Below are 20,539 nucleotides of genomic sequence, written 5' to 3' on the forward strand. Positions count from 1 at the left end.
GTTGACATCTGTTAGGGTTGCCAGTTTCATCAGATCACACATCATTTGCCGCTATGGGGTTCCTCATGAGCTGATTTCCGACAGAGGGGCGCACTTCCGAGCTGAGGTAGATACTTTGTTGCAGAAGTATGCCATTCGACATCATAGATCTTCAGCATATAGGCCACAGACCAATGGGGCAGTAGAGGCTGCAAACAAGAATATTAAGAGGATTTTGAGGAAAATGGTTGAGACTTCTCGAGATTGGTCAGAGAAGCTTCCTTTTGCGTTGTGGGCATATCGTACATCTTTTCGTACTTCTACAAGAGTTACGCCTTACTCTCTAGTGTATGGTATGGAGGCTATTTTGCCAGTCGAGACAGAGATGGGCTCGTTGAGAGTAGCCCTTGAGCAGCAGATTTCTGAGGCAGAGTGGGCTCAGGCTCGATTTGATCAGCTTAACCTTTTAGATGAGAGGAGATTGAGAGCGGCAGATCATGTTCAGGCCTATCAAAGAAAGATGGCTCGTGCCTTCAAGAAACGGGTTAAGCCTAGACCATTGCAAAAAGGGGACTTAGTTTTGAGGATTCTCAGAGGTTTGATTGGAGACCCTAGAGGAAAGTTTAGACCTAGTTGGAGTGGGCCTTATGTTATCCGAGAGTTGACTCCAGAAGGGGCTGCATGGTTGACAGACTTAGATGGAAACCAATTTTCAGAGCCTACCAACGTGGATCAGCTAAAGAAGTATTATGTTTCAGACCGTGGTCGCAGGATGGGTGGCCATCATTTCTATTAGCCTCATACTTTATCACCTCTATATATTAGACCGTTGCTAGCCCATTGAGCTTCACGTGGTATGTTATAGCCTTATTTCTTTCTTATAGCTTTGATTACCATTTCTATACCCGGGTTAGGGCCCTTTGATGTATACGCATGCTTTGCTAGGAAAGTCTCATGAGCTTTAGACTTATAGGTCTATCTTCTCATTTTGTTACCATCCTCTTATCACCCTATTTGTTCTATTTTATTATCATCATATATTCATTCTCTTTCTTGTCCCTATCATTATTTGCTTCATCTTATCTATTCTTTTCCTTAGGTTGATGATTCTTCACGTCTTAGTGCAAAGAGGGCAGTCATATCACTCTATTCATTCCATCATTTGACATTGATTCGGAGATTTTAGTTTGAGAGGTTGTCTCAAGGGTTGGGGTTCATGTATCCATCAGTGGTCAGAGAGAGTTTGTTCATTCCTTATATTTTTTCATTGGAGTTGGATTCATTGATGATTAGAGCATGCGCAAAAAAAAAAAAAAAAAAAAAAATTAAAAATCAGAAAAAAAGGAAAAAAAAAAAGCGCAATGATATGCTCATGTATGGTATCTCGTTCCATTGGGTATTTATGCCACCTTTTGAGGTTCATTTATTGGGTATATTTGTCATTGTGGGTTTTTGTGAGTTTTTATGAGTTTTTCAGTCCTTGAGCCACTCTTGTTATGCATTTAGAGTGTCGAGGGTTTATATGAGAGTTCTATGAGATCCTATGCTTTTTGGATCATGTTTGATATATACTAGGTATGAGAGATGAGTAATCTTTTTACTAGGGTCTCCGGATCATTGCCTTACCCACCATTCCATCATTGGTGATATGACTTTCCTTTATAGTACTAACATGGGTTGACCATCACTCGTTCCACTTTCTCATTGCTTTCTTTTATATCCCATTACCTCTTTCCAGATCTTTGTTCCACCTTTTATTCATTCCCTACATATTGATGCCCATTACTGATTTGATACCTTCTTCACATCTTCACATATTTCATTGATGGTTTGACCATTCATCCTTTCTCTCATTTCGTTGTTGACATTCCCTTTGGTTACTTCTAAGTCCATGACTCATGAGATTTTTCTATGCATTACATCTTGTACACGAGGGTACGGGTTTGACCATTAGGTATTTGAGCCTAGTTTCCCTTCATTTCTTTCACCCTATCACCTTGGCCTACGTTACGTCCCGTGTCTTAAGACCACCTTGAGGCCACGAGATCAGACGTTATCTTTGACAATCTTCACTTGGACAGACTTTTATAGATTGGTTGAAGTATAGTCGTTACTATGTTCTCTTTTATGGAAGATACTTTTGGGAAGCATTTGGTCTCTCTCTTGCTTGGCATATTGATGTTTTGATGGATTTTTGGGTTTGGAGACAGTTCATTGAGGATATCGGATTCATCATTTTGTCGTGCACCAAACATCCACACTGGGGCATATTTCCCCATCTCGAGATTGCCACATCCCTCATCATTTTGGCTATTCATTTGAGGTTGGATTTAGAGTGTCTCCCTTGAGGCATTGGTCGATACTTTATTCTGACTTCCTAGCAGATTATTGTTGAGCTGAGGACAGTTGATTGATGATGTTGGATTCATCCTTTGGTTGTGCATTATATATTCACACTGAGGCATATTCCCCCCTTCCTCCGAGATTCTTATCTATTATTGTATACGGTACGAGGATGGATGATCATTGTTAGTTTGTTTACCTCATGACTTCGACATTAGGTTATCCACATTGGGGCATATTCCCCTCTCCTTGACGAGATTTATTTGGGCAGTGATATGAGGATGGATGATTAGTGTCGGTTGTTTAGCTTATGACTTTGACATCAGGTCTCATACTGGGGCATATTTCCCCATTTTCTTTGAGTATCCTTGAGTTTGGGACAGTAGCCAGTTTGGTTTCAGATTGAGTACTAGCCCTGAGCTTTCGATGATTGACTGTATCAGGACCCCCCTATATGGATTTGTTGAGATAGAGATGGATCACATCAGGTTTCACCCGAGGAGCATAGATGGATCCTTTAGCTAGATGCTCATGAGATATATTGTTTTCTTCATTGATTATCTTGTGGATCGGGTTATCTAGATGAGTAGTATTTTCGTGCACCTTGAGTTTTTCTTTTAGATGAGTCACGATATACACACTCCGAGATTTACCTCTTGAGGTTTGTCGCCAGAGCAGCTTGTGAGACATAGAGGGCTCTTTTAGTTCAGATTTTTCAGAGGTTTGTCACGATGCATCGGTTACAGACACCTTGATTTTAGCGAATGATTGATTTATTGGTTGTTTCAGCACTGCGAGCACCTTGGATACCGGGGCATATTTTCTTTCCTGAGCTTACAAGACTAACCCTTAGCATTTCGATCACACGACTTTGATCCATTTGCTTCCTATCCACTTCTGAGTTAGTCTCCATTTCTTTTCCATTTAGAGCCCAGAGCTCTCGACCCAGAGTCGATTTTTCATTTATGACCCAGAGTCATTTCTTTTCCATTTAGATCCCAGAGCTCTCGACCCAGAGTCGATTTTCCATTTAGAGCCTAGAGCTCTCGACCCATAGTCGATTTCCCATTTAGAGCCCAGAGCTCTCGACCTAGAGTCGTTTTTCGTTTATGACCCAGAGTCATTTCTTTTCCATTTAGAGCCTAGAGCTCTCGACCCAGAGTCGATTTTCCATTTAGAGCCCAGAGCTCTTGACCCAGAGTCATTTTTCGTTTATGACCCAGAGTCATCTCTTTTCCATTTAAAGCCCAGAGCTCTCGACCCAGAGTCGATTTTCCATTTAGAGCCCAGAGCTCTCAACCCAGAGTCGATTTTCCATTTAGAGCCCAGAGCTCTCGACCCAGAGTCGTTTTTCATTTATGACCCAGAGTCATTTCTTTTCCATTTAGAGCCTAGAGCTCTCGACCCAGAGTTGATTTTCCATTTAGAGCCTAGAGCTCTCGACCTAGAGTCGATTTCCCATTTAGAGCCCAGAGCTCTCGACCTAGAGTCAATTTCCCATTTAGAGCCCAGAGCTCTCGACCCAGAGTCGATTTTCCATTTAGAGCCCAGAGCTCTCGACCCAGAGTCGATTTTCCATTTAAAGACCAGAGCTCTCGACCCAAAGTCGATTTTCCATTTAGAGCCCAGAGCTCTCGACCCAAAGTCGATTTTCCATTTAGAGCCCAGAGCTCTCAACCCAGAGTCGATTTTCCATTTAGAGCCCAGAGCTCTCGATCCAGAGTCGATTTTCCATTTAGAGCCCAGAGTTCTCGACCTAGAGTCGATTTTCCATTTAGAGCCCAAAGCTCTCGACCCAGAGTCGTTTTTCATTTATGACCCAGAGTCATTTCTTTTCCATTTAGAGCCTAGAGCTCTTGACCCAGAGTCGATTTTTCATTTATGACCCAGAGTCATTTCTATTCCATTTAGAGCCTAGAGCTCTTGACCCAGAGTCGATTTTTCACTTATGACCCAGAGTCATTTCTCTCGTCTATGCCCTAGAGTCATTCTTTCTGTGTAAAGCCTTGAGCTCACGACCTGAAGTTATTCTGTTTTTGTGATTGCGTCCCCATGTTTAGAGCTTATTCTCGTCATGTGATAGGACAAAATCTCAGGTCCTTCTCTTTTAGTTCTTCGGTATAGTTCACTTTGTTCCGCTCTTTATTCGTCTTTTACTCACATTCCCTACACTCGTGATCTCTACCGAAAAGGGGCATATTTGTAGACCCTTTATTTTGTCTTCCTCGCACATGTCGTTTATAGCAATTCCCTGGTGGCCCATTAATACTCGTGTAGCCTATCTTTTCTAAGCCACCTTGGAGACTTTGGTTGAGGGATTATCTGACCCCTTATTGTGACCCTTGGCAGCCCTAACTTAGACTTAGGCTTTTCTTGCTTTTTTTAGGATAGCACTTAGGCACCCTAGGCCCATTTAGGTATCCCTAGGCCCACTTAGTACCCTAGGCCCACTTAGATCACTTTAGGCCCACTTAACCGCCTTAGGCTCACTTAGGCATCTTAAGCCCACTTAGGTTACCTTTTAGGGAATTTTTGCATGCTTGCATGGTTGGTATGGATTGCTTTTTTGTACGGCTTGCATGACTTGCATGACTCGTTTATTATGAAGTTGCATATCTTGGCTTTTTATTATTATATTTTTGTTTATTTTATTTATTATTTTGTCTATTTCCTCCTTTATTTTATTTTCCTATTATTTTGTCACATTTTCGTAATACTTGTCCTTGATAATCTAATAATTTTGTTTAAATGTTTTATTTATTTACTTATTTATATATTTATTTATTTATTATTATTATTAGTATAGTTACTTTTACTGATTTTTTTTTATCATAGATTAGCCAAATGGAGGACTTGGAGCACATTTTTGGTAAGGAGTTGGGTGCACATTCTGGAGGATTCTGAGCACGTTTCTATGAAATTCTGTAGGCTGATATTTGATAGAAGCCATGGATAAGGAAGGTTATGCATTTTTTGGAATGATGGATCATTTAGTGTTTTAGAAGGAAGGAATGAACACGCAACTGCTGGCTAGCTCTCTCCGGGTTGGTGAGTGATTTTTCCTTGAAGGTGGAGTCAACGAGAAGGTGTAGAACACGCTCATGGAAAGGGATCACGCCGGTTTTGGAAGGGTGGATTCAGGGCATGATAGAAGGACACTCATGGGAATGAATGAAGACAGTTTTATGGGGAAGATACAGAGGAAGAGAAGAGTTTTTTTTTAGGGAAAGGAAATTTTCAGAAAAAGGAAAAAAAAAAGAAAGAAAGAAAAGGGGGGAGCGGGCTGCTATAGAGGGAGGAGGATTTTTTTTCTGATCACCGGATTGAGGGAGATTTTTTCTGATCACCAGATTAAGGAAGGGGCAGCCGCATCATTCTAGGAGCGGAAAGTCGCAGCCACACCTGCAAGTGAACGCATACACAGGCCGCACCATCTACCACATAGTCCAAGGGAAATTCACGTCTTTGAGAGAGGAACGATCAGCTGGCGGGACCATTCTCTAAGAAAGGGAGAATAATCCTCTCCATCTTGCAGTGGTTTTTTTTCGGACAGAAAGGAAGAATAGATTGTGGCATTGCATCAACACGGCATGACCTAACGTTTTCTGTGAGCTTCAGTTTTCAGAATTAGAAAAAGCACCACCTCCACGCTGCAACCTGTTGCCACCTGCCCCTAAACACCATAACAGACATGCACCAATAGAGTCTCCACGAGTGGCACTTTTGAGCACCATCTCCATGCTGCAACCTATTGCTACCTGTCCCTAAACACAACAGCAAACCAAACACCATTCGGATTGATTTGGAGCAGGCATAGCCGACCAGATTTGACTCATCATACCATCCACTTACACAGCTGCCACTTTTGAGAAGAACAGTCCATGCACCTAGCCGCTGGTAAGTTGATTTGTTTTCTACATGGGGTTGCTTTGAAAATATATATATATATATATTTGGTTTCATTTCAGTTTAGATTATTATATTAGGTTGAATGCTTTATTGGGTCCAGCACGTTTTCATTTGAATATGGCAATAAAAAAAAGAAAAAAATGTTACTTGTGGTTTAATTGTTTAAGTTATTACATTTGGTGGAGCTTTGATGTCTTGTGATGTACCATTTTCAGATTATTATATTAGGTTGAGTGGGTTGATTTGTTTATTAGCTTCAACACGTGTTTTCTTTAATATGGTAATACAATCTCACATTTGTTTATTTATTTTTTTGATTCATCACGTTAAAGGTTAGTTTTAATGTATTATATTAAATTCATAAAATATGATTTTAGATAGCTTTACATAAAATAAAATAAAAACATATATATTTTAATCTTCATTTGATATCGTTTTGATTCATTTAATTATTGATTTATTTATTTATTTATTTGTTACCAAATTAATGCTTTGTAATTTATTTAATTATAAATAAAATTGATTCTATAGGTTAGAGATTTGGTTTTAAAAATCATTTTTGTTAGTTTTTAATTTTACTTTAGGTTTAAGCACTTTTATAAAATTTTAGTTCATTAAAATAATTTATCATATATATATTTATCCAATTATTAATAAATTATTTTTGATTTATTATTCTAGCTTGAAAATTATGCTTTGTTCACTATAGTTACAATTTATTTTCTTAGTTTGACAAATTAGTTTCTTAGTATTGGTTTGGGCAATTTTTGTTAAATATGGAAAAGTTAAGATTTTTTAGAGTTTAGATAATTTGTTATGATAGTTAAAAATTTAGAATATTGATTAGCATTATTTTGGTTCTCAATTAGGAAATTCATAATTTCATACATTTTAGTTTTAATTTATCTTTTAGTTTAGATGTTATTAAAATTCAGTTTATTAGTTCAATTGCTTCCATGTCACTCTTTTCATATCTAAAAGTTGTTAAATTTAATTCATGATTCATCATTTTAGTTTATTAGTTTTAGAATTTAAGTTGGTTAATTTATTTCATTCTGCGTTGATATATTCATGTTTTAAAATAAAAATAAAAAATTAAATAAATAAATAAAAAATAAAAAATTATTTTAGTTTTGATTGATCCTGTTTTAGTTGATATTTTTTAGAGTTTTAATTAATTTGATTGGTTTCATATTGTTTAGTTTATGTTAAGATTTTTTTTTTTTTTTTTTATTCCATTTTCCCATTAATTCTATGCTTTCGAATTGTAGGCTATTAGTTTAATCTATTCCCATGTTGCCATTTTGTGTTTAAAAATAGTTCATTTTAGTTTTTGACTAATTTTATTTATTCTATGTGTTTGTTTTCTTTTATTCAATTATTTAGTTAGTCAATTAAATTTATGACTCCAAATCATCAATATTAGTTGATACGTATCGTTTGTACTATTTTAAAGGTCACATAATATTTAGTGTTTGATTAAGTTTATCTTAAGATTAAATGTTTTTAAAGTTTCAGTGCTTGTAAGATCTAAGGTTTTGGTTTATCACTTTGGTCATCCTTTGTCAAAATCAATTTTTAGAGGCTATCGGAAAATAGTGAAGATTGGCCTCCATTCCCACCACTTCAATTTTATCGGTTGTCAAAAATTCTACTTTGTGATTTTGTTCTTTTTTTTTTTATTTTGCTTGGTATTTTGATTCATACATTTTATTGTTTTCAAATTAACTTCTTTTATCTTTAAAACATAACAATATTCTCAAAATCTTATTTCCTTAAAAACAAACCATTTCAAAAATTCATTTCAAAGATTCCTTTAGGATTCTTAAAATCAAAACCCCATTTTCTTAAAATAATATGCAACCATTTTTTTGATCGGTTTGCATCGTTCTCAGTTTTTAGCGAAACTTTTGGTTTGAAATCAGACACGAATCAAAGCTTGTGGTCCCACATAAATGGGATAATTTTGAGCTAAATTCGTGTATATCAATTAGGGAATTGGTGAAACCCCTACATAGAAAAATCTTTTCAAAAATTATTTTTGTTGCCACTTTTGTCACTTGTTGAAATTATGTCTATCTTTTTTTAGGAATTGTATACAAGATGAGTGTGATAATTAGTGTTTTCATATACTTTGATAATTTGTGCTATGCTAATTAGATAACGAGCATGCTAGGATTCCTATATTTTATTATTTATTATCTAACCCCTCATGTCTTATGGAAGCGCATTGTAAGTCATCTATGTTATCCAGGTACGTATCACCTACTTTCTAAATTTTGTAAACAATCATGTCACTGTGAAATATGCATATGTTTGATAATCCTTAGGTGCTTAGATGTATGCTAGATTCGCTATGATTAAATACATGTTGTGTGCTATACTTCTATACTATCTCTCATGTTTTATGATAGCGCTTGGGAAGCCGTCCAGGTACGCATCCTTAACTTTCCTTCATTGTTGTTTGATCTTGTTAGGCATGCAATATTCGAAATCATCTAGTCTACTTAGGTATCCATAATTAACTGATTAATGACCACACTTCCCTTAACTTTGTCAGTAGAGACCTTTATAGGGCTTAGAGGGGTGCTACCTTTCAAAGGTACCTTCCCAATAGGTAACTTGATCCCCGGACTTAGACTCGGGTTTTTCAAAGACACGCTTTTCCAAAAATTATGGAGTCATTTTTTTAGGGTTTTATTTTCCCTTCAAAAATAAAAATAAAATAAGTGGTGACTCCAACTTTTTTTCAAAAATCAATTTTTCACAAATAAAAAGCGAGTCTCGCCGATCGAGTGGGGGCACACGTGAAAAATGCGGGTCCACAACATGCCATTTCTCAAAGAATAAGATTCTTTCTTTCGACCACTCCATTTTTTGGGGGGTTCTAGGGGCTGAAAATTCATGTTTTATCCCTTTCCTATCACAGATTCTCTTCCCTTATCACTCCTAATTCTTACAGTGGGAAAACATTTTTCTACCTAAATTTTAATGCAAAGAATTTTCTAGTGTTTAGTGGTTTCTAATTTCTCTCTCACGAATGAAACAAAAGAATACCTAGAGAAGTTATCAACTATCACAAGAATGTATTTCTTTTCACCTTTGCTTCAATTCGCATAGGACCTATGAGGTCTGTGTGAAGAAAATGTAGGACCCTAGATGTACTGGTTCCTTTAATCTTTTTGTAAGGCTCTTTTACTTGTTTCCCTTTCATTATACAAGCACCACATACAGTGTTAAGTTGTACACTTAACTTAGGGATACCTCTAACTAGGTTTTTATTTGCTATGTTTGCAAGATCCTTATAATAAATATGCCCTAACTTACTATTCCATACCTTAGTAACATCAAATTTGGCCTTATTACGACTAAAGAAGAGTTAGAATTAGAATTAACTGTATAATTGTAATCCATGGTCCTATGCCCAATGAGTGTGAGTTCTTCTTTATTAAACACTTCATGAAGAGCTTGGGAAAACCTCACACTTAGTTTACTATCACAAATTTGGTTTATACTAATCAGGTTAACCTTAAGTCCATCAACAAAAAAAAAAAAAAAACATCATTTAATTCAGGACATCCAAAAATAGATACACTACCCCTACCTCTCACTTGGGTAATACTCCATCACTAAATGTGACATCACCTCCATTGAAATCTTTAAAAGAAGTAAAAAAGGATTTATCTCCTATTATGTTTTTAGAGAAAACAAAATCAAAGTACCACTTACTAGGGGCTTTAACCTGAAGTGGAGTGAATACCATATTACACTTGGGCCTATCATTTCTAAACCAAACCTATTTAACCTTAGAGGTGTACTAGGTGAGCTCCTCTTGATCCCCTCTTGATCCTAGGCTCAGGGTTAGACTTTTTTCCTTTCTTGATATTTAAAATTATATTTTGAGGACATTTGATTTATTCACTAGCCCATTTAGATGGGACTCATACCTATCAAAAAGTCTACTATAGAAGCTATTTTGAGTGTGCCCCAATTTCTTACAAAATAAAAAACATTAAGGAGGTGTGCTAGAGGAAGCTATAAGGTTCAGAATTTCCTCTTAACCCATCACAATGACTGTTTCTCTAATAGTGGGGGTTTTTGTCTTCTTTATGTAACCAAGACCTCTCTTGTTTCCATGGGATTTAGATTTATCAATTATTTAATTTAAGATTATTTTCCTAGGATGAAATATTTCATTATTTGAAGAACGTACTTTTCTTTGGTGTTCAACTTCTTAAGTTAGAGCATTGTTTCTCTAAAGAAGAGATTTATGCTTAGTCTCAACAAATCAAATCTTTTCAAGATAGTTAAGTTTTTTCTTTTTTCATTTAACACACCAAGTTTAGAGCTTTGTGATGCATGGGTAGGAATAACTTTGATGCAATTATTCAATAAAAGTCAATACTTTTCACACCAATTTTCAAGTATAAAGGCATTAGCATGACAATCACTATTAATATCATGATTAGAACTAATTGAAGTAATGAAAGCAAGGTAATCATGTTAATCGTAGTATCTTTAGAAGTCGAAAAGTCGCTCTCATTTTAGTCCATGTCACTCTAGGATACCTGCATAAACTTTTTAACATCTTTGGGACTAAGATAGTTAGAATACACGTCATAACCCATCACAATTAAAGTACTCAATTATTTTACCCTTAGAAAAGCCCTTATCTTTTTCTTTGAAAGAATCTTTAGTTCTTTTCCCTTTCTTTGAGTCTTGTTTTCTAAAGAACCTTCTCTAAAATCTCATGGCATCTTTAATTCATTTAAACATTAAGGTATGCTCTTCCATTCCTGCAAATTCAAAATTTAAGTTTCTTTTTCCTCACTCTTAGAAGCCTTAAAGGCAATTTCCCAAGGCTTTTGAGAATCAAGTAGAGACATCTCATAGGTCTAAAGTAATTCTACAAGATCATTAACTCTCATAGAATCAACGTCCTTGCTTTCCTCTATGGTCCTGACCTTGGGTTTAAATCTCCTAGGGAAAAATTCTAAAATCTTTCTTATGACTTTGGACTCGGGTATCTTTTCCCCTAAGTTAAAGTAAGAGTTGAATATGTTACTAAGTTATGAGTAGAATGCAAAGAAGGTTTGATCCTCTCGCATTCTTATGCTTTAAAATTTAGATGTGAGCATCTAGATTTTAGACAAATTCATAGGCAAAGTGCCTTCATAGGTTACTAAGAGAATGTCCAAAGCTTTCTCGAGTTTGACATATGAAATGACAGTGATTTTAAGTTAAATTAATTTTAAATTAAATTATTTTTTATTTGTTGCCTTAAAACTTATTGCTTAGGCTTTCTTTGGTTACATTTTTTGCTTTTTGTTTTGCCTTAAAACATTTAATTTCATTAATTTTAAGTAATAAATTTGGTATATTAAAAGTATCATAGATATATAAAATAACTACAAAGTATTTACCATAAAAAGGTCTTAGATATGGGTAAGTACAACAAAAGAGATTATTAGATGAAACACCCTATAATCTAATTTCTAATAAGTAATCAAACTATAATAATTCATAAAGAGAGAAGGGAGTATAACAACTTTGATATGTTAAAAGTATTATAGATATATAAAATAACTAAAAAGTATTTACCATAAAAAGGTTTTACATATGAGTAAGTACAACAAAAGAGATTATTTGAAGAAGCACCCCATAATCTCATTTCTAATAAGTAATCAAACTATAATAATTCATAGAGAGAGCAGAGTAAATTTCTTGTTTCCATTTTTTATTTCAATATTTTAAATTAAAATGCTATGCATCACTTGAGTTACAACCAGAGTATACATACTAATATTCATTTTAATAGAGAGGGGATGGACCTAAGGAAGATTGGCATGCGGATAACAACTGGTCACATTCTCTGAATCGAACATCCCAGATAAAACAAAAAGAAAAGATGTAATAATAAAAGGGAAGGGGGACCAATCATCTGTAAGTCTTTCCAGCAAAACAACAAACAAGTTTCATGAACCAATGGACTCGTAGCAGCCATGTCCAACCTCATCCACAAAACCCTTGAGATTCTTGTCAGATGATCCACCATCCTTCACAGCTTCCCTGGCCAAATTCTTCCATTTCTCAGCATTCCTTCTCATTTCTTCCCCCTTCTCTCCACCTCCCATAACAATTTCCAAGCACCGCTTGAACTCGTCACTTTCTACTATTCCCTCTTCATTCACTGTCACCCTAATGCCTATTTTCCACATGTCTTCAATCAGCTTTGCGTTGGTCCCTTGATCTGTCCACTGGGGAAATGCTACGACAGGAACCCCGGAAACCAAGCTCTCTAACGTTGAATTCCACCCGCAATGTGATACAAAACACCCCAATGATGGATGTGTCAAAACCTCTATCTGAGAACACCATGATACTATCATCCCTTTCTGCTCCAATTCTTCTCTGCAGCTCAGCTTGTCTTGTTCTTTCACTTCTTCTCCATTTTCTGGTGCTCTTATGACCCACAAGAAAGGATGGCCACAATCTAGCAAAGCCCGTGCGATATCCTCCTTTTGTGTCTTTGACAAAACTGATATACTCCCGAATGATACGTATACCACCGATGATTTGGGCTTGGAGTTCAACCATTCCATATAGTCGTCTGAACCTTGGAACATGTCACCTCCAAAAGAAGTATCAGATGGATCTTTTCCATCCAAATATGCAGATGGAACCAAGGGACCAATTCCAATCAAGTGAAGTTTATCTACAGCTCTCAGCGGCTCGGGCTCTAGTGCATCGAAGGTGTTCACCAGTACTTTTGGGCTTGTTTCTTGGCTGAGTGCCTCCAGCTGCTCCTGAAATGTTGGAAGAACAAAAGTATATGCATTCGATTTCACCAAAAAAGATGGAAGGTCACGGCTAGAGAGCAGCGGCAGTCCTGGTAACTCAACGGAACAAGAAGGCTCATTGCTAATGTTTCTAAACACATCACCATAACCATTGAAGTAATAGTAATAAATATCTAAAACAGTGGCGGGCTGAATCCAAAGAAGGGCAGATGGAACCCCAAGGCCACGTGCCACCTCAGCCGCCCAAGGAAGCAGCAGGGTGTAAACTATACAAGTAAAAGGCTGGCCTTCATCCGCGTTCCGCACGACAATCTCTCTCAGAGTCTCCGAACCCCGACGCTTGATCTCGGACATGTAGTGTTGAACATCATCAGTAGGTTTAAATCCATCATCATAGCCATCAGAGAAGGGGACAAAGTTTAAGCCTTCAGGGGTTGACCTTTTAGCCATGCGCCGGTGGGCCGATACGCTGGTGGCGAAGGAGACTTGTGCACCGGTCCGTATGATCCGCTTGGCGAATTGAAGAGCTGGGTTAATGTGGCCTTGCGCCGGAAATGTTACAAGGAGGAAGTGTGGAGACCCCATGGCTGTGAGATTTGTGGGGTTTATCACAAGAGAATGGAGTTTGTGTGAGGCAGTGAAGTGAAGAGGTGTCTTGGACTTGCATGGAGGTAAAGGGAATAAATAAGGATATGGGATTTACAACAATGACGTTTGTGGTGACGAATTTGTGGAGAAAGTTTTATTGAGTTTGTCTTTGTGTTCATCAATTTGTGATGGAGATGATGCCTGGCATGTGAGACTCCGACATGACTGACAGCTTTGTATAGGACTTTATTCATGGTTATATATATACCATTGATGCATAGATCTAGGTTATCCCCTTCACCCATTCTAAAATTTGAGTGGCCTTTTGTTTAATTATTTGAATTTATGTGGCAGATCTTGCTCCAATCTAAGGTCACTTGCATTGAATGATAGTTCCCACGGTAGGGAAGAGGAGACCGTTTCTGTTTATTTTTAGAAATATTTAGAAATATTTGGTTAAAAATGATGAAATAATTCTCACATCATAAATCTAACCCATCTCATGTTTTATCGGAAAAGTAACCCATTTTTTATATAAATGCCCTTTTTTATTTCAAGTATTTACATACAGATTTTTAAAAAAAAAATGGTTATTTTTACAAGAATATAATGAAGGTATTTTTATCTAAATGATACCAAAAAATGGTGGGAGGTTAAATTTCAAAAATCGGGTTTTGAGAAGCCCTTTTAATCAAATAACCCTTATTTTTATCTTCTATCATCTTATTTTTCACTTCTTTCAACCTTCCCAATTATGTTTAAGATATTGATCAGAAACTAACAATCCATCGAAAACTAATAATCCATTTGACAGATATTTTAGAAACACTTTTAACTTAAAAAGATATTTAAAAAATTAAATTAAATGCTAGAGAATTTAGAAAACACTTTTAAAAATCTAAAAAATCACTTTATAATATATTTTTTTTAGAAAAACACTTAATTGATGATTCTCCTAAAATCACTTTTATTACAAACATCTCATATAAAAACACTATTAGTGTATTTGATAATTATTTTAAGAAGTGTTTCTATTTTTTATAATACTTGAAAAAAAAATTAAGTGTTAAAAAAGCAAAAAATACTTTCTAAAATTACCATCTAACACACTCCACTAAACTCTCTTTAAAACAAATAAAACTATAAAATCCATTTCATAATGTGCATGACATTATTTCCTCCATTGAGAAGTTGGATTTACGGTATAATATATATGGAATAAGATAAAAGATAAGATGACCATGAGAGAGGATAATTAAGTTAATATATTATTTATGGTGTCTCATCTTCATTCAAATATAAGATAAGACAAGTCACGTAATGTATTACTCACATCTTTTTTATATTCTCTATTCATTGGATATACTAATATTAAGTTGAGGTATTATATCTGCATATAGCATGAATCATAAATTTACACTTATCAAATCTTTTCATTTTCTATCTTCAATTTTTTATATTACTCATATTGCAAAACAAATAATTTTGATTAAAAAAGTTCATTTTTCAATCAAAAAAAAAAAAAAACTAAATTCCTAGACACCTTTAGATAGTTTGAATGTCAAAGGTTTTTTTTTTTCTTTTTCTTTTTCTTAAAAAAAATTACGTTCTTGGGGTTTAAAAATTGGTTTTTTTTTTGTTAAAATGTTGATGTTGTTATTATTATTATTATTATTATTATTACTTAAATCTTATAGCATGTTATTTAGACTCTTTCTATTTTTTATTTATCATTTTTTTAACACAATTTTGTCTTCAAAAAAATTGGATTTTTATTTATCTAGAGGAAAAAGTCCTTTTTTTTTCCTTCTTTCTCTTTTTAACCTTTAAGTTCTTTGTAATACTCAAATCTAATTTCTTATATAAAATAAAATCAAAGTTATTTTAGAAACATTTTATAATTTGAATGAGAAATAAATCTATTATAAAATAGCAAAGTTGTCATCAAGAAAAATCAACACTCTATCCTCAATGCATATAATTGCATTCATAGTTGCTTTCCAAGGTTATGCATAAATTGGCTAACAATACTCAATGCATAATCAAGGTCTGACCTTGTGTGTGCTAAGTACATCAATCTTTCTACAAGTCTTTGAAATCTCCCTTTATCAATCAGTGCATGATTGGACTCAACACATAACTTCAAACCTTCTTCCACTAGTTTATCCATTGTTTGACTTGTTTGACATGTTGACATATCAATCTCTTGTAATAGATCTAAGTCATATTTCCTTTTAGACAAAAAAAAAAAAAAAAATCCTTTCTTAGATCGAGACACATTGATCCTAAGAAAATATTTCAAAGGACCTAAGTTTTTCATTTCAAACTCTTTGGACAAGTAATTTTGTAGTCATTCTTTCTTTATCACCATATCATCAACAAAAATAATGAGTGCAATGATCTTACTTTGATATCTCTTCAGGAATAAAGTATAGTCTAATTGCTCTAATGGTAGCCAAAGACAGTCATAGACTTTATGAATCTTCCAAACCATACTCTCAGAGATCTTTTCAACTCATACAACATTTTCTTTAATTTACACACCTTCTGACTATGCCTTTTTGGTATCATGCACCTTGGTCAGAGATCCATGTAGACTTCTATGGACAATTCACCATGTGGGAAGGTATTATTCACATTGAGTTGTTGCAATGGACAATCTAAGTTCACAACTAAAAACAACAAAACTCAAACTGTGTTGATTTTAGCTGAGTGTGGATGTCTTTATATAATTGATCCCATAGGTTTGTGTGTACCCTTTTGCCACTAGTCTTGCTTTAAAGTATTTAATTGTTCCATCTTCTTTATACTTCATAGTATAAATCTCTCATAATCTAACTAGTTTCTTTCTTAGTGGAGGATCAATGAGTTCCTAGGTTTTTTTCTTTGTTTTTTGCAAGGATTTCATCTCCTTGTTCATAGTTGCTTTCTACCTTAAATCAACAAGATCCACCTAAAGTAGGGACTTTGGATGGACCTCAAACCATCATATATAACCATAAAAGGGATTGGACATTTATTCAAAATTAAGGGAAATGAAGCACGATGGCTCTTTGCTAGTTCACAAACATCATAGTGGAAACTAGAAACATCAAATATTGCAAATAAACTAGGAAATAATTTCTTCAAATAACCAAAGGAAGCATGCCCCAAATGTCAATGACATAACCAAATGTCAGATTTCTTCTTCTACCCATTAGAGCAATCCATTGTTAAAGCTTGATGTAGCTTGTTGAAACTCTTTGACATCAAGTCCAAGTAATACAACTTCCCTTGCCTAATACCATAACCAATCATCTGCCTTGTGCAGATGTCCTTAAATACACAAAATTTAGGATAAAAAATTACAACATAAGACAAGGTCATGGTTATTTGGAAAATGGACACGAGGTTATAATCCAAAGATGAAACAACTAAAATAGAATCTAAATTCAAAGCATCATTAAGGGTCAAGGATCTTTGCCCAATGATTGGGGTCAAAGTACCATTGGCAATAGAAACAATTTTTTATGAAGACAGTTTAAGAGGTGAAATTTATCTAGAATCAAACATCTTATCATATGTAGCACCATAATCAATTATCCATGCATAATTAGAAGCAACTATGGACATATTTAAAACCATATTATCATTGTTTGTAACTACTACCAATGCTAAGGCCTTTTCAACAACTTCATCCTTAGTCTTTCTTTCAACAATTGTGGTAGTAGAGATCTCTTTAGAATTCCATTTTTGTGGATCACGACTATAATCCCACCATTCTAGATATTCCACAAGCTCAAAACATCCATTTTTGGTATGACTAGTTTGATTACAATGAGTGAATTTGTAGGTAGACTTTTTGACACCATTGGTGGTTTTAGGATGGTTGGGCTTCGTTTATCTTGTTGGCTTTGAGAAAATCATTTTTGGTTAAACTAATTTCTAGCTACTATAACGGAAGCAAAGAGTTTTTGGACTTGCCTTTCAAAGTGGTGTGTTTTACTACCTCACAATGAACCGGAGAATAACATTCCTCCAAATCTATAACTTGTTCTTTGCACAAAATCTCTCTAGGTATTTGTTGAAAATCACCATCAAATCTAACTAGAAATATGTGTACCCTTAACTATTCAATAGATTTCTTGTACACTACAATGTCATTGACATCCTTTATGTCAACTTTATCACGATGACCTAATGCTTAAAAAACTTCAATCAACACTCCATAATATTTAAAGAGATTTTTCACTTTGTTCGGCAGTAGAGGTTGTTTGATTCAAGGAGAAAACTTATAATTCATCATTTCCATCATAAAAGGCCTTGAATAGAGAGCTCCAAATTTCATGGGTAGTGGGTAAAGCATAAATACCGCTTCATAATTTTTGGAGTCGTGGACATCAATAGCCACCTCTTGACTTTCTGATTTTCAGCATACTACTTCTCATGTCCATCTTTCGATTTTGTATGTAACTTTCTCTTGCCACAAATGTAGGAGAGTTTCTCTCTCTTAGAAATATGCATCTCCATCAACGGGGACTAAACATCATAATTTGATTTAGTAAGTATGATTCATGCATTGAAAATGCCTTTAGATTAATTTCATCCTAAACGATTGAATATTTTTTCGCTCATTTTGATATAGAGGGGAAGAATTACAAAGATTTGAAATCTTGCTCTAATACTAAATAGGGAAGAATTTTTTTCATTCTTATTTTTTTATTATATAGATAGAAATTATAATAAGGAAACTTAAAATCAATCCCTACAATCAAGTTTAACTCTAAATTAGGAAAAAATTATCAAGTAGATTACAAGGATCATTGACAATCTTAACAAGTGGTAGAGCCCCATGAAGTAGGCACTCCCAAAAGGATTACTCAAGGATTTTATGGTTATTATAAGATTACATGAGGAGTTTTTGACATTTTTTTGTCCCCTTAATTTAATTTCCTAGATTTACTACTCTATAAGAAAGAAAAAATTATCCATGCCAAAATAATAGTAAAATAGAGGAAAAAGAAATGAAGGGAGAAAGACAAACACAAAGAAAGTTTACTTTTCTACAATTTATAGATACATTTGTTTTAGTATGTTAATGATCATGAGATAACTTACCATATTATTTATTTTTATAATTAATTAATTCTTGGAGAGATTACAAATATGAATGGATGATTACACCACATTAATGTACCACTTTCTCATATAAGATAGATAGCTCAATAAAACAGAAATTGTGGGAAAAAATTATGGGGTGGAGACTCAAAACATTAATATCAAGCTAGTCAATGTAAAATCATGCAAAATTGGGGGATAAAGAGAGTAATGTCTAGGGAAAGGTATTTATTGCTAATCAAGTCCATATAAAGTAGTAAAGCATTCTTTGGAAACATAGTAAGCCAGTTCATATTCTCTAGTAACACTTATTAGTAAACAAGTTCACATCAAATAGTAGAAAACATGGAACTTGCAATTACAATTTAATTAAATGGACTTATAATATTTTGAATGGACAATACACTTATACTATATAAATGTGAAAATATTGCAAGAGCATAAGCAAATATAGGAGTTGATTTGTAATAAAAAAAAAAACAATATATATGTATATTAGGATAAAATATAGAAAGTTTGTAGGTAGAGCTTAATTGAATAAGCTTATTGAGTGTTGAGGATTACATTTGCGGAGAAAATGCTTAGAATTATAACTTGTTTCGACCCTATCAATATTTTGAGTCAAGCAAAAAATAAAAGCAAATAGAACAGGTAGAAATAAGGAAGATACAATTTTAAGGTGGGGGTTAAATATGTCTACATCTCAATGCAGGGTTATGGTCTTTTACTGTGGAAAGGCTTTATTTGACATTTTGTTTCAGTTTGTAAACTCATTTGCAATTGCAACTTAAAGTTTTTTGTTTTATAGCAATTGAACTTAGGTGGTGTTTGTTTTTTTTTTTTTTTAAACTTAATTTTAAATACAATTTGCTTTCAAATTTTAGGGTTTGTTTTGGCATGTTTTCTAAAAACATTTTTAAAATTAAAGAATAAAAAACAGTTTTTTAATGTTTTATAAGAATAAAGGTATTTGACAAGTTGTTTATAAAAACAGTTTTTAAAGATAAAAAACAAAAAATTTATTTTGATAAGTTGTTTTTAAAAATAATTTTTTTTTTGGTTTTGTAAAAACATTGCAAATTCAATTTACATAATATAAATTAAATTTAATTCAAGTCTTATTAAAAATAAAAATAATTTTGTAATTACAAATAAATTAAAAAATAAATAAATAGTTTTTAGTAAAATATGAATAATAATATAAAAAAATCAAAAGTTATATCTTTTATAAAAATACATTATTTTGGTATAGGTTAGAAACATAAGGATATTAACATCTTCATAATTTTTTATTAAAAATGAATAATAATAATAACAATATAAAATAATAAGTTTTAACAATATTTTATTTAAAATGAATAATGAATAAAGTTTAACATATAAATGAGTCAAGTTTTTCATTTTATATACACATTTAGTGTTGAATTATGAACATAATATTCTAGAATATTTTGATTTAATATGTAATTAATTAGATCAATTTCTTAATTCAAAATTATTCTTAAAAATAAAAAATAAAAATCAGTAAAGAAATTAAATTATTAATTATATCTTACTTACTTTATAATTTCTTTGCCTAAATTTAGAAAATATAGTTGTGTATAGGAGTAACAGTAAAGTCATGACTCATAATATATCAATTTTGGTCTATTATTTTTTTTAATGACTAGATCCATAAATTTTTTGTATTAATTGGTTCATTATTTGAGTTTTACATTATTTTTAAAAATTATTATACTTTTTAATGAATCCAATCAATTAAGTCAAGTTTAATTTGGGGTTTGTTTACCTAGTGAAACAATACAATGATTTAGACTAATTTT

At 33.6% G+C, this 20,539-nt stretch overlaps 1 protein-coding gene across 1 annotated transcript; it reads right to left on the reverse strand.

Annotated features, from left to right (window-relative positions):
* Nucleotides 1-11,939: 11,939 nt before the first annotated feature.
* LOC100260080 (UDP-glycosyltransferase 75C1) lies at nucleotides 11,940-13,682 on the reverse strand. The gene has a single exon (XM_002263664.5). It carries the CDS (start codon nucleotides 13,614-13,616, stop codon nucleotides 12,207-12,209), a length of 1,410 nt encoding a protein of 469 aa, XP_002263700.1. The 5' UTR covers nucleotides 13,617-13,682; the 3' UTR covers nucleotides 11,940-12,206.
* Between the last annotated feature and the right edge of the window lie 6,857 nt (nucleotides 13,683-20,539).

The sequence above is a fragment of the Vitis vinifera genome, chromosome 5 (assembly GCF_030704535.1).
Source record: "Vitis vinifera cultivar Pinot Noir 40024 chromosome 5, ASM3070453v1".
NCBI classification, from domain to species: domain Eukaryota; kingdom Viridiplantae; phylum Streptophyta; class Magnoliopsida; order Vitales; family Vitaceae; genus Vitis; species Vitis vinifera.

What these genes read in the sequence shown, in the direction of transcription:
- LOC100260080 (XM_002263664.5), bottom strand. Translation starts at nt 13,616, where the DNA reads ATGGGGTCTCCACACTTCCTCCTTGTAACATTTCCGGCGCAAGGCCAC.